Raw genomic sequence first — 15,906 nt, 5'->3', positions numbered from 1 at the left:
ACTAAAGAAGCAGTCAGCTTAAGTCAGGCAATGGGGGGAGTTGGATTAAGTTGTGCAGTCAGTTCAGGTATAGGGGTTGGTTCTGTGGGAGAGGTGAAAGAGGTGGGCTGTGGAGTTCCACAGTTAATAATTAAGCTACATCCATGCTTAAATCGTAATGTTTCTAGGGTTTGTATTCATGGTGAGAAAAACCCGTAACATTGAGGAATTCAGAGGGTTCAGCATCCACCAAGTTATCAAGGAAACGTTAGGCAATTAAAAACCTATTTAACTCATTGGTCACTATGAAGTTTACCCACAACTTATCACTCTCTACACATCACACGCTATACCCCCTATAACCTCCTGATAAAAATTGCAGAGCCCGGCATTAATGTAAAATATAGGAGCAGAGTGGCAATTCTTTTATTCACACAGAGGATGTGGGCATCACTGGTCGGGGGCAGCATTTGTTGCCCTTCCCTGGCTGCCCTTGAGAAGTTGGTGGTGAACCGCCTTCATGAACGGCTGCAATCCAAGTAGGTAGACCCACAATACCTTGAGGGAGGGAGTTCCAGGATTTTGACCCAACAACAGTAAAGAAACAGCAATATTTTTTTCCAAAGCAGGATAGAGAGTGGCTTGGAGGGGAAAACTGCAGGTGATGTTGTTCCAATATATTCGCTGCCCTTCTTCTTAGTCTGACTGCGATTATCCCCTCTCAGGATATCAAGGCAGTACAAATCAGTTCAAACTTCCAAGCAATTACAGACCACCATACACAGATCAGAGCTTCCGACAGGTTCTAAGTACAACTGCAACTTAAATCACTCTCTTGATAACAAAACATCAAGACAATATTTTCTGTTAAACCATCAACATTTTTACTTGCAAAGAGTATAATAGCTTACCTCTGCTCTGGGCATTTGATGATTAAAATGCCTTCTCCATGAATAGACATTACCCTCCCATGCAAAAATTCTGACAGGGTCCCAAATGTAGTAACTTTATCCCTGCAGAGCAAGCTGATACTGAAATGTGAGCAGTCAATAAAAATAAAAATAATTGTACAAAATTGGCATTGACTTACCAATAATTCCTAAAACCAAAGCTGTGCACAGCAGCCTCATCTTGCCGCACATCTTGAAGAACTGGAGAAAATGAGAAGCAATCCGTCACTGGCAGGTCTCAGGAGGTCTCTATGCTTCACAGTCAGTTTTAAAGAGTTCTGGAGTTGACAAAGCTGATCTCTGTTTACTGAGTGTTTCACAACAATTTACCAGAACAAATCAACCTTTGCAATTTAAACAGAACTTATATAGTTGGGAAATCTGATTAATAATTTGAAATACATGACACTAACTTAGTAATGGTAAATTTAGAAAGATTGTGCAAAGTGTGTTCAAGAACTGATTTCCCAACCTTCCCTTTCCTCATAGCACATAGAACATAGAACATAGAAAAATACAGCGCAATACAGGCCCTTTCGCCCTCGATGTTGCGCCGATCCAAGCCCACCTAACCTACACTAGCCCACTATCCTCCATATGCCTATCCAATGCCCGTTTAAATGCCCATAAAGAGGGAGAGTCCACCACTGCTACTGGCAGGGCATTCCATGAACTCACGACTTGCTGAGTAAAGAATCTACCCCTAACATCTGTCCTATACCTACCACCCCTTAATTTAAAGCTATGCCCCCTCGTAATAGCTGACTCCATACGTGAAAAAAGGTTCTCATGGTCAACCCTATCTAAACCCCTAATCATCTTGTACACCTCTATCAAGTCACCCCTAAACCTTCTTTTCTCCAATGAAAACAGCCCCAAGTGCCTCAGCCTTTCCTCATACAATCTTCCTACCATACCAGGCAACATCCTGGTAAACCTCCTCTGCACCCGTTCCAGTGCCTCCACATCCTTCCTATTGTATGGCGACCAAAACTGCACACAATACTCCAGATGCGGCCGCACCAGAGTCTTATACAACTGCAACATGACCTCAGGGCTCCGGAACGCAATTCCTCTACCAATAAAAGCCAGTACGCCATATGCCTTCTTCACCGCACTATTTACCTGGGTGGCAACTTTCAGAGATCTGTGTACATGGACACCAAGATCCCTCTGCTCATCCACACTACCAAGTATCCGACCATTAGCCCAGTACCCTGTCTTTTTGTTACTCTTACCAAAGTGAATCACCTCACACTTAGTTCCCCTAAAACCGGTAACATTTTATTATCTTTTCAATAAATGATATCCTAGATGCACTGATCTTAGCCCACCAGCAGGATTAATCCCATTGGGCTGGGGAAGGGAAAAATTTGACAGGGTTCTCATTTCCCTGTTGCGCCTCATAACTAAAGCTCTTGTGGGTGGCAGTGCTGAGGGCAGACAGCGAACAGAGGAGCTGGCTCAGCTCAACGGCCTCTTCTTGGAGGAGCGAGTTACTGTGGGAAAAGGAGGCCTGAACGGGAGGACCATCATACCATCAAAGCACTTCCTCAATTAGATGTGAACCATAGACTTAATTCCATTTGAAAATTGTGTGTCTTTCACACTTTACCTTCGTTTTACTTCACGTTGTCACCATCCAAGATGGCGGCAGAATAATGCGCTCCAGCCAGCAATCCTTTGCTCTGCCCGTTCTTTTTCTTTTTTATCCCCTCTGTTTTTTTCAAATATTGAACTTTAACTTACCGGAGGCGAATGGAGGAGACCGGAGGTCGTGGTGAGTCCCGGAGGCAGTCCCGGGTCAGGCCGGCATGTGGGGTGCCGAATACAGGAGACTGGAGGGACTGGAAACAAAGCCATGAGGTTTGAAGCCCAGTGTTTTGGCCCGGCAGTCTGAAGGTTGGCACGGACTTGGTGAAAAGACTAAAATTGGAGTGCTTTTTAAAAAAGAAAACTTCTTTATTCTGTATCCATATGCTGAACTTTTACTTATGATCCTCGCATGTCTTTAACACATACTTAAGTATTCTGTACCTAGGTACCCCGTACCTCGGATGGTGTCAGAGCGATTGCGTTACAAACTTTTCATGTGACTATACAGGCTAATTCAATTCAATGAGTTGATTCCAGTGGCATAGAGGATCCTTGCTTCGTGACCTTTGGGGGGATAAATTCTCCAAGAAGTTGATTTTATTTTTCATATTAGAAAAGAGAGATGTTGCCGGAATGATAAGTTTCTTCACACAAATGCCTGTCCTACCATCTTTCTCCTGTTTTCTCTCTCCTCAGTCTTCCAGCTATCAAAGCCCTAGAACCATAGAATTTTTCAGTACTGAAGGAGGCCATTTGACCCATCTTGTCTGTACCAGCTATGCCTTATCATGTCCATAAGTCAGTGGTTATTACTCCCCTGGCAGTCCTTCTGGTTGGAGAAGGTGAGGACTGCAGGTGCTGGAGAATCAGAGTTGAAAAGGGTGGCTCTGAAAAAGCACAGCTGGTCAGGCAGCAACCGAAGAGTAGGAGAGTCAATGTTTCAGGATGAAGGACTTATGCCCGAAACGTCAACTCTATGCTCCACCGATGCTGCCTGACCTGCTATGCTTTTCCAGTGCCACTCTTTCTGACTCAGAGCTCCTGTATGTCTTAGTACAGAAGCCAGGTGTATATGTTTACGTTCATTTTTCATGGCTTATTTTTACACATCATTTTTTTTTTATCAGTCAGTCCTTGGAGCCTGAGCATGATTTTCTTCCACGGTGGATTTCTGAGCGCTGAGGTGACTGAACAGTCCGATGCTGGATCCACATACCCTGCTGTGAGGTGAGGAAGATGACGTCTGAGGAGGAGAGTGGTTGGGATTCTTTTAGATTCGATTCAGATTAGATTCCCTACAGTGTGGAAACAGGCCCTTCGGCCCAACTGGAAGAGCAACCCACCCAGACCTTCGGGGTTTAATTTTTTGCACCACTCCCGCTGTCTGAGCTTGGCTTCCCAACTGGGCTTTCCAGAAATGCTCAAGATGGTTAGTACCTCCGTGAATGCTTCTTTACTGGTTTGGGCTGTTTTATTCAAGAGATTCTCAAGAGCTGTGAGGGATGTTGTGCTTGTTTTTCAAAGAAGCTTGAAGGATGTTCTTGAATAGTTTCTTTGCCTCCCTAGTATCTGCTTTCCATGACAAAGCTCAGTGTGTAGAGCTTGTTTTTATTTCCAAATAAAGCCAATAGCTCCTAATCTAACAATTACAATTTTAACCTTTCCCTATTTACAGGGGATGAACTGAATCCCCAGTTAATGTTCACCTAATGACTGTCATTAATCAATTTATAAAAAACAATAATAGTATATCATACAATATGCTCAAAGTAATTTGTTCCACAAACCTCAAGCTCATCTAAAACTATATATTTCAATCCCATACAAGTCCCACTTGTACCTCATACCCCTGCTCAATGAGCTACATTGATTGCCTGTCCATCAACACAGGGATGTGGGCATCTCTGACTGGCCAGCATTTATTGCCAGTCCCTAGTTGCCCTTGAGAAGGTGGTGGTGAGTTTCCTTCTTGAACCACTGCAGAATACCTGCTGTGGGTTGACCCACAAGAGAGCAAATTCCAGGATTTTGACGCAGTAACATTGAAGGAATGGTGATCTATTTCCAAGTCAGGATGGCGAGTGTCTTGGAGAGTATCTTGCACGGGATGGTGTATCTGCTGCCTTTATCCTTCTAGATGGAAGTGGTCTTGGATTGGAAGGTGCTGTTAAGGAACTTTGATGAATTTCTGCAGTGCATCTTGTAGATAGTACACACTGCTGCTACTGAGCATTGATGGTAGAGGGAGTGGATGTCTGTAGATGTAGTGAAAAATCAAGCGGGCTGCTTTGACCTGGATGGCATCAAGCTTCTTGAGGGTTGTTGGAGTTGCCATCCAGGCACATGATGACTATTCTATCATACTCCTGACTTGTGCCTTGTTGATGGTGAATGGGATTTGGGGTGTTAGGAGGTGAGTTACTTGATGCAGTATTCCTAGCCTTCAAGTTTGTTATTTTCACCATTGTGTTCAGTTGCCCTCTCTCCCTGTGGCAGAAATATAGGTCCTCCTTAACTTTTTTTTGCTCTGATTCCACTGTCTGTTACATCCTCTGCTCCCTCAGTCCTAGCTTTAGATTGTTGGTCCCACTCTCTGGGAATCCCAGTTAAATCCACTTGTCTCTCCACTTCCTTTAAAGACCTCCCTTAAAGGATAAACAATGACAGAATTTGGTTGCCCCTCTGAATGTCTCTTTTCCTGGCATGTCTTCTCCTTTTACCCTCCTTTGCATTTTTTTCCTTGTGTTAATCACTCTCACATGATTGAGTTATGGTTGTTGGGTGGCACGGTGGCACAGTGGTTAGCACTGCTGCCTCACAGCGCCGGAGACCCGGGTTCAATTCCCCCCTCAGGCGACTGACTCCCCGTGTCTGCGTGGGTTTCCTCCGGGTGCTCCGGTTTCCTCCCACAGTCCAAAGATGTGCAGGTTAGGTGAATTGGCCATGCTAAATTGCCCGCAGTGTTAGGTAAGGGGTAAATGTAGGGGTATGGGTGGGTTGCGCTTCGGCGGGTCAGTGTGGACTTGTTGGGCCGAAGGGCCTGTTTCCACACTGTAATGTAATGTAATCTAATCAAAGTAAACAGTGTTCTTTAATGATTCGCTTCCGATAAATGCAAAACAGGATGAATGCAAATTTATTAAAGTCAGGCACAATGGCTGGAAATTTCCTCAGGGGCCTAGCTGCTGTAAAGTGCCTGGGATTGTCAGCGGAATTTATGCGGGATTCCCTTTGGAATTTCAGCTACCAAGAGGACGATAACGATAATTGCAGGGCCATTACGGATGAAAGAAAATGCGGGGAATCTGACCTGTAGCTTTGAGAGGCAGTTAGATCAGGCATGATGTTCATTAGAGGTGGTTTACAGCAGGCTTATCAGATTGATACTAAATGAAAAGGTTGTTTATGAGGAAAGGCTGGGCAAGTGGCCGCATGGTGGCTCAGTGATTAGCACTGCTGCCTCACAACGCCAGGGAGCCTGGTTCGATTCCAGCCTCAGGTGACTGTCCTTGTGGAGTTTGCGCATTCTCCCTGTGTCTGTGCATGTTTCCTCCCACAGTCCAAAGACATGCAGGTTAGGTGAATTGGCCAAGCTAAATTGCCCATAGTGTAGGTGCGTTAGACAGGGGGAATGGGTCTGGGTGGGCTACTCTTCGGAGAGTTGGTGTGGAATTGTCAGGCCAAATAGCCAGTTTCCACACTGTAGGGACTCTAAATTCTAAAGCTGCAATTTCTTCCACTGTGTTCAGAAGAATAAATGTTAACTCGATTGAAGTGAGTAAGATTCCAAATGGCCTTGACAAGGTGGATATGGAAACACTTGTGGATCAGTCCAGAACTTGAAGGCATGTTGCTTAAATTAGAGGTTGCATGATGATGAGGATAATGTTTCTCAGCGGGTTGAATGACTTCAGACCTCTGTGCCTCAGAAGATAGCTAAATTCTGAGGAAGGTGTACTGGACGTGAAAATTTCTCTCCACTGAGGCTGTCAGATTTGCTGAGCATTTCTAGCAATTTCTGTTTTTAATTTCCACTGTTCTTTCAATTTTTGAGTTTAAATAGATTCTAGTCAAGCAAAGGAGTCAAACATTTATCAGGAGAAGCTGGGAATGTGGAATTTGGAACATAAGCAGATCAGCCATATTTAGATTAGATTCCCTACAGTGTGGAAACAGGCCATTTGGCCCAATAAGTCAACACTGACCCTTCAAAGAGTAACCCACCCAGACCCATTTCCCTCTTCTAATGCTCCTAACACTACGGGCAATTTAGCCAGGTCAATTCACCTGACCTACACATCTTTGGATTGTGGGAGGAAACCAGAACACCCAGAGACACAGAGAGAATGTGCAAATTCCACACAGACAGTTGCCCAAGGTGGGATCGAACCCAGGACCCTGTGAGGCAGCAGTGCTAACCACTGAGGCACCATGCCACCCGTTTGTCCTGATCTGGGAAAATTCTTACAGTGGGTTGGGAAGGATTCAGAGACCACGGTGTACATTGGCAAAAATGGCGTAAATAGAACTGAGGAAGTGGTTCTGCTGAGGGACTGTGAGAAGTTACATGCTGATTTAAAGCACAGATCATCAAAGTAAATACTCTATTAATTTCCAATTAAGCCACATGCAAATTGGGGTAGGATGAATAAGATTCGACACGTGAATCTGAATTAAAGAATGGTGTGCGGGAAGTGGGTTCCATTACATGGGGCACTGGCACTATTACTAGGGAAAGTGGGATCTGTACCATTTGGATGGGCTATACCTGATCCTTGCCTGGACTGGTATTGTCAGAAGCTGAACAATTATGGACGTAGAGAGGGTTGTAAACTAAACAAGGGTGGTGAGGGATCGAACTTGGCTAAATGTAGAACGCTCCAACCAGAGTTCCTTTGCTTTCCAGTTCCTTTTCCTTTGCTTTCCCTCTTTTTTGCAGTTTTTCTACCTCCACACGCACCTTTTAACTCATTAAACCACCCTACCCGGAGGGAACAGTGAGTGGAGGTGAGTCCAGGTCCAGCCCGAAGTGAGAGATGAGTTGGTTACCGTGCCAGTGCGGGAGGTGAGTCCTGGAAGTGAGTCATGGCTGGGTTCCAGAGCAGGAGCAGACTTAGCCCAGGCCAACCTGGGAGACAAGTCCTGGAGGCAGGTCCAGGCCGGAGACCAATACGTGGAGTTAGCGATGCCTTCGCGTTCTGGAGCCCAGTAAGCATGGAGTCAGTAAAGCACAAACCGGAAAACTCAGATCTTCAGCAGTCACCATGATGGGGAGGTCATATAATGACTAATATAATGTCTTCATGGAAGCATCTGAGAGCGGCATGTTCTGGAACTTATCCAAGTGCAGGCTATACCAGACTTGCTATCGCATAATGTGACAGCATTAGTGAATGACCTCAGATTAATGGCACCTCTAGGTAGCAGCGATCATAACATGATTGAATTTTATATCCAGTTTAAGAAGTGGAGCGGGTCCACGGCTAAGATTTCAGACTTATAAAAGACATGTTGGAAAAGTTGAGCTAGCTGAAGTGAGTTAGAATATTGGGCTAGAAGATAGTTGTGCAAGCATGTGAAGGGAACTTTTAGAATACTCAGAATAAGAGCAGTCTGACTATAAAGAAAAATTCCAAAGGCAGGGCCCACCATCAAATAAAAAGGAAGTGAGTGAGGCGATTGAAGGCATGGTGGCTAAGTTGGAGATGTCACAAAGATTGGTAGGAAATTAGGTTATTGAAAGAACAATGGTTCATTTTGGCAAGAAAAATAAAGAAAAACATATTATTCCAACAGCGAATGACTGCAAATTTCCAAGATGCAGAGGAGTCTAGGTGTTCAAATATGAGTCACAGTAGTTGAGAATGTGGATACAGTAAATGAAGGTTAATGGAGTGCCATCCTTTATTCTAAGAGGAAATTATCATAAAAGGACGGATGTTATGCTATAATCATTGAGGATATGGAGAGACTAGGCTTGTTTTCACTAGAATTTAGAAGACCAATAAGTGTTTTGATTGAAGTTTATAAGGTTTATAAGGTTATAATAGTTTTGACAAGAATACAGAAAGGATTTTTCCTCCCGTGGATAGATCCTGCCTTAAAGTTAGGTGTTTCCCTTTTAAGACAGAGATGAGGGGAGTTCTTTTCTCTCAAAATGTTGTCTGGGTTTAGAATTCTTTACTTCAGAAGACAGTGAAGGTGGAGTTGCTAAATATTGTAAAGGCAGAATCAGAATCAAAGGATATTGGGGATAAATGGGAAAGTGGAACTCAGACCAAACAGATCAACCATGATCTTATTGAATGGTTGCACAACTTTGAGGGAGCAAAATAGCCTACATGAGTTTCTAATCCAAACGTTGGCGTGTTCGTGTATGCACTACATGGACTGGAGCAGTTCAAGAAGGCAATTCAGTACAACCTTCTCTGGGGCAAATAGGGATGGGCAATAACTGTTGACCTTGCATATGAAGTCATTTTTAAAAAAAATACACTTTCCAGCTCGGCACTTTACAGGATTGAAATGAGAAGGAAAATTCACAAAGAGCCAACAAAGGAGGCATTTGAAGCTGGTGAACAAAGATTAAACAACTTGATTTTGAGGTGGATCTTAAAGAATGAAAATGAGGAGATGAAGTTGAGGAGATTTCTCAAGACAGTGGGTACAACTTACTGAGAACATAACTGCACTTAATGAGGCGAACAGCAAGATGTCCAGAGACTCAGCAGTGAATGTTTAAATAAAAAACATGTAGAGATAGGATGGGCAACTTCATGGAGGAATTTAAATACAAGGTTGAGAAATGTGAATTTCAGAGTTTGGAACATCAGTAACCAATAGATTAAGTGAGAGTAGGGTGGAGAATAAGTAGGTCAAAGATTGTGGTAGTGGAAAAGCACAGCTGGCCAGGCAGCATCCGAGGAGCAGGAGATTCGACGTTCCAGGCATAAGCCTTTCATTATTCCTGATGAACAGCTTATGCGTGAAACATTGACTCTCCTGCTTCTCAGGTGCTGCCTGACCGGCTGTGCTTTCCCAGCACCACACTTACTGACTCTGATCTCTGCAGTCCTCACCTTCTCCTGCTGAATGAATGGGACCTACGGGAAAGGTTATAAACAGTTTTTCACCCTTCCTAATTCTTTGGTTCATAGGAAGTTTCAGTGGAAGTTATAACTTATCCAAGACTGGAACTTAAATACCTCACCTGACATCAATTGAATGATTGAACCATTGCCAATAATGTCTCTTTGTCACAGCACACACTAAGCTAATTCATCTCCTTGACAAAAATGCATGTCTAGAGTAATGGCTTTTGAGATTGAGTACATTTTCAGTTTGATAAATATTGGTTTCCAATATGAGGCATCTGGGTGAACTTGTGTGTCATTTACTGTGGATGATATCATGACCTGGAGTTAAAGTGTTAAGTATTAACTTATTTCTCTGACATTATCGCGTATGCTGATGTATGTCCCAAGTTTGTCCATCCTTTCTTGAAGATGAATATATATGTATAGATTAATCAGGATCAGATCATACTCCTTCAAGCCTGTTGTTTTTTTATTTCAAGTACATACTTTATTTATGAAATAACTTTGTATACATACATTGTCACAAATGTAGTTTGTTTCTGTACAGTAGCATATAAAGTAAACAAACAAACATTTGAGTTTGATTCTATTCCAACAAACCAAAGGCATCTTTTGCACGTACAAGACCATAGTGACATGCATTGAGGCACTAGAAGGGTTCAAAAATTGAACGTAGCCCAAGTAATTTCAGCAGAAAGACCTCAGACAATGGCATTTCCATACTGCACCTTGGGGGCTGTTGTTCAAAGCTTCAGAGCCTCTCTCCACACATAGCCCTGGACTTTGGAATGTGCCAGTCTACAACACTCTATCAATTCCTTGTTCTGGAAGACCAACAAGTTTCAGGCAGACTAAAGAGGCGTCTTTCACCAAGTTGATGGTGCTCCAGGCACAGTCGATGTTTGTTTTAGTGTGCACCCTGGGGAATAGGGTCGAAAGCACAGAGTCCTACATCATGGAGCTGCTCGGGATGAATCTCAACAAAAATTATTGCATCTCTCCCCAGACCTCCTTTACAAAGGTACACGATGTGTGACAGTCTCAACTTCTCACACAGCTGTTTCAAAGGTAGCGTGCCCTGGCACAGACCGACTGGGTGTACATGAAGAATCTCACAGGTTCTTGCCACAGCCAAGTGGGCCCTTGATGCTTATTGGAAAGTTCTGGTGATGAGGCATTGTATCAAATAATTTTGACAGTCTGCTCAGGGAACCACGCGACAGGATCCATGTTCCTTCAGGTCTCAAGGAATTTATGTGCTGACAATTTCCTGACAGACTTGTTGTCAAAGGTGTTTTCTTTGTAAGTTTCTCCATGAAGGGCAGGGGATATGGAATGGTCAAACTACTTGGAGCAGTCCACATAAGAAGACCAGTCCCATCCAACACAACACCAGGGACAGATAGAACTTCAGTACATAGTGACACTTGGTCTTTGCACAGTTTGGTGCAGCCACACACAAAGGTGTCCATCAAGACATCGGATATGTTCTTCACTCCCTTATCCAGAGTTTTGTATATGAAGTCCCCTGCAGATATAGTTCATTTTAGACCTCCAGAAGAAGTGGAAGATGCTTGAGCCTGCTGTTCCATCAAATTAGATCATGGTTGACCTTTGATCTGAACTTCATTTTCCTATCAAATTTGTGCAAGGTTTCAACATTTTATTCTGTGTGATGTATCTATCGAAAGTTTCCAAATTACTCATTATTTCTCCTGTTTATACTTCTCCACATTAAATTCACCACCAAAGTTTCCACTTCTGCAGTTTAATTTGTCTGTACATGTACCAGTTCACCAATCATTTGGATATTCCAATTGGCATTTCTTAACCTGACTTTGACTTGACTGACGTCACCTGATTGCAGAAGAGCACAAGAAATAGGAGCAGAAGTATTCTATACAGTCTAACAGGTCTGCTCTGTCATTCAGTTTAACCATGACTGGGCTTCAACTCTACTTTCTTACCCACTCCCCATATCCCTCAATTCCCCAAGAGACCAAAAACAAGTAAATCCGACTCTTAAATGCATTCAACAATGAAGCATCCACAACCCTCTGGGACAGAGCATGCAGTAGATTCGCTACTTTTTGAGTGAAACAAATTCTTCCCAGTCCAAAAAAAATCAATCCATTATCCTAAGATTATGCCACAAACCCCACGATTTAGATTCCCTAAGCAGTGGAAACAATCTCTTAGCATTGGCCCTATCAACCTTCTTCAGCACCTTCTGTGCTTCCATGACATAGTTTAGTATCCTTTCATCAATTTTAATGCAACCCTTGAAGTAGCTTGAATCCCAAGCTCTTAGTTGAGTTGTAATGTGGATGAATTTTGTCAATGCAAAGCTATTGGAAGAAGTAATCTGGTTTGCTGTTAACTCTGGCTAAGTCTATAATGTAACAGGTTAGCTGAGTTGATGATCAGGCTCGTTGTTGGCCGCAACAGCCCTAATCTAGGAAAAGGAATATTAGGCAGAGTCAGGGTTTCACACTCCTGAACTGGGAGCCCATGCTGGAAGTGCATGTTCACAGAGGTGTGTGGAAGTGTTGAATTGCATTTCCCAGAATACTCCTTGGTTGAATGACAATGCATTTTGGTCAGTCTCATGCAGAAAGGCTCAGGCCTAGAACAGTAGAATGAGCTTCCATTATGAATGAATGAGATTGGTGCACCATGTCGAAATAATGGTAACTACCTGGAAATCTGGAGCACACATCCATGATAAAACTTTGGCGGGAAATTGGAATTGAAGCCCAAGGTCAGCCAATGTGTATATTGAATAGTGGAGCAGGTACAACAGGCTGTTTGGAATAATCTTGCTCTTATTTCTTGAATACCCACAGTTGTTACAAGCCATCTGACCACTGAGGGAGTGCAATTCCTTCCAGTTGATGACATTGGATGATAATTTGCCTTGATTTGCACTTAAGTTCAATCTATGATTTCCTGGATTTATGAAAACCCAGCCACTCTAGCAAAGGCAAGAGCCCTCTGTGTCTGATTAGTGTCATTAGTGTCAAAGTATACAAATTGGAAAGCCTTGGCATGCATAAGCCTCTCTGAGTTGGGCTGCACATTAGACACCGGTACCAACACGTACCAGTTCCCGAGATCCTTATGTACATCTCCAATTCACTTACACTGTATTTCTGCACTCCGATGCTGCACCTTGGAGTTAAACGGCAATTCTTACTGTAATGCTGCCACAAGGATACTGTGTGCTCAGGGACACACACTCAGCTCATGGTCAGACCAGGCTGCATCTCTGGCCTGTTCACTTCCTGTCAAAGTGTTCACTAAATCTGAGCCTACCTGGATGCCCTCAGCATCCCTGCTTTCTCTTGGCTGTTTCCAGAGCTACCAGGCACACAGTAATGATGTTGTCATTGTGCTGTTTTAAGGTAATTGTATTTGTTCCACCATCTCCCCAGGCAATGCATTCCAGGCACTTACCACCCTCTGTGTAAAAGATTTACCTCTGACATCTCTGTTAAATTTACTTCCTTTTACCTTAAACCTATGTCTCATGGTAATTGACATTTCTCCCGAGGAGAAAGACTCTGACTATCCATGCCTCTCATAATTTTGTAAACTTCTGTCAGGTCAATTTCTCATCTTTTGATGCGCAAGTAAAAACAAACCAAATCAGTCCAATCTCTCCTCATAGCTAACACCTTCCAAATAGCCAACATCCTACTAAATTGTTTTTGTACCATTTCCGAAGCCTCCACATCCTTATGATATTATGGTGACCAGAATTGTACACAATATTCCAAATGCAGCTGAAATAAAGTGCTATACAGCTGCAACATGACTTGCCAATTTTTATACTCTATGCCATACATCTTATTGACCACCTTATCCACTTGTGTTGCCACTTTTAGGGAACTGTGGGCCTGTATGCCAAGATCCCTCTGTATGTTTATGCCACTAAGGGTTCTGTCGTTTACTGTTATTCCCTGTTAACTTTGTATTGTTCAAGGGCTTTGTATGTCTTCAGATTCCTAAACTTTATGTATGCCTATTTTTGCTTTTGATTAAGCTCTAAATTTATCTTGTTAACCAACATTCCTAAATCTTATCATCCTTATCCTTCACTTTCACAGGAACATGCTGGTCCTGAACTCTAATCAACTGGCCTTTCAAAGATTCCCACATGATAGAGGTGAATTTACCCTCCAACAGCTGTTCTCATTCTACATGCTCCAGTTCCTGCCTAATATTGCTGTGGTTCGCCTTCCCCCAATGTGGAAAATTCACCCAAGTGCCACTCCTTCCTTATCCATAAGTGGTTTAAAACTTACAGAATTATGGTCACTGCTCACCCACTGAAACTTCAATCATCTGGCTGGGCTCATTCCCCAATACCAGGCCTAGTCTGGCCCCTTCATTAGTTGGACTAGTTTCTAAAAAAAATCCTATACACCTAACAAACTCTCCCCTGGCACTACACGAGTCCCAATCAATAGAGGAGAAATTTAAATCAACTACCGCAACAATCCTGTTGTTTTCACTTCACCCTGTGTCTGGTCTTTGCAAACCCAAGCTTTAAAAACCCCAAACATTCACAGTTAAGTCAGACAAAAGACAGATGGTTTGACACAAATATAATAGGGGGAGAAAAATTATGAACAGATTGCGAAAATTAACAGTCCTGATTTCAGAAGTGTGTTAGATTGTCTCACAGATTTCCTCTGGATAGTTAGTAGTGATTTCATGCTGCCGTCCCATAGCAATGGATCCAGTGCATCTTTGTTTCTTGTTAGAATTCTTTCTTTTATATTTTATTGCTTTCTTTCTGTCTTTTTCCTCACACGGAGGGAGAGGTGAAAGCTTTCCATTTACAGGCTCTGGATCTTTCTGCATCCTTCACATTTACAGTTCTGTAACAAACTGCAACTCAATCAATCATCAGGGAGAACGTCTTCCACTCAAAAATTCTCAGTGTCACTGAGTCTCAAAATCTCTCTCTCACTGCTTGGAGAAGCAATATTGGCAGAGCTAAGTTACAAAGCTCTCCTAGTATTTGTGATGATGGTGTGGCTTTAAAAGGTGTGTTTTGTCCTGGTTTCTTTTCAGGAAGGATTGGAGAACAGGTCTCGAGCAGTCTATGAGAAGATAAAGCACTTGTGAGATGTTGGGTTTTTCTTTTGAAGTTGAAACAATAAAGGCAACCTGGATGGGCATGGCAAGCTCTCACAGACCCGGGATTTCTAGGACTTTTTTGTAGATTTTTAGGTTTAGCTTTAAGCAGTTGCTGCTGTCAGCTTGAAGAAATGGAAGCTATGTTTCCATCTCTCAATTACAGTCAAAAGCTGGGGGGGGGGGGGGTGTTCCTTTCCTAGGCTGCAAAGATTGTATTGATGGGATATTACTATATTGAAACAGTTAATTAGTAGTAGTTACTGTTTCTAACAGTCTGATAAGTTTTCCAATAGAGTGAAGTCATTTTATGTTCTTTCTTTTGTTGCATTTTAATGATAGTGTTTGAATAACTTGTGTTTTGCTTGAGTAGTTTGACCAGTCAAATTGAATCTGGGACACAGCACTTCACATTTGCCTTTAAAATAGGAAAACGTTAGGGTCTAAACTACCTTCTTAAAATATTTTGAGTGGGTCTGGTCTGGTCCGTAACATATTTCAGCTATAAAGCTATCCAAATCCCATTTCAGTTTATTGCCTGTTAAAAGAAAAAGAACGTGGTGTCTTCTGAAAGGACAAGTCAGGAGGATGATGGGGCATTCTTCGCTTGCCTGGATAATTATAGCTTCAGCAACATTAGAAACTTGAGACCATCATAATGATGACACAGAGCTGGTTGGGAGGGTGAACTGTGAGGAGGATGCAAAGATGCTTCTGTCTAATTTGGACAACTTGAGTGAGTGGGAAAATGTACTACAGATGAAGCTTAATGGGGATAAATTTGAGGTCATCCACTTTGGTAGCAAAAACCTGAATGCAGAGTATTATCTGAGTGGCAATATATTGGGAAAGGGGGAAATGTAATGATACATAGGTGTCCTTGTGCACCAGTTGCACATAGTGACCATGTAGGTATTACAAGAGCAACTGATTTCCAAGATGGCAGGGTAACATATTAAGAGAGGTTGGATCAGTTAGGACAGGAATTTAGAAGAATAAGGGGAATTTCATAGAAACCTGTAAAACTCTAAGAGGACTAGACAGAGTAAATGCAGGACAAATGTTCCCGGTGACCAGAGTCCAGGAACAGGGGTCACACTCTCCGCGTACAGGGTGAGTCATTTAGGACTGAGATGAGG

General features: G+C 42.8%; 1 protein-coding gene across 1 annotated transcript in view; it reads right to left on the bottom strand.

Moving 5' to 3' along the window:
• Positions 1-1,223, bottom strand: part of LOC122555751 (serotransferrin-A-like) — a 28,293-nt gene extending 27,070 nt beyond the window's left edge. The window contains exon 1 of the mRNA XM_087993802.1: positions 1,070-1,223. Coding sequence (XP_087849928.1) covers positions 1,070-1,121 — 52 coding nt within the window. The 5' untranslated portion in view covers positions 1,122-1,223. The remainder of the gene's footprint in view (positions 1-1,069) is intronic.
• Positions 1,224-15,906: the final 14,683 nt, after the last annotated feature.

The sequence above is a fragment of the Chiloscyllium plagiosum genome, unplaced genomic scaffold, assembly GCF_037043375.1.
Source record: "Chiloscyllium plagiosum isolate Xiang-an unplaced genomic scaffold, Cpla_swu_hap1 HiC_scaffold_13, whole genome shotgun sequence".
Classification (NCBI taxonomy): Eukaryota; Metazoa; Chordata; class Chondrichthyes; order Orectolobiformes; family Hemiscylliidae; genus Chiloscyllium; species Chiloscyllium plagiosum.
This window is presented reverse-complemented; position numbering and strand designations above follow the sequence as displayed.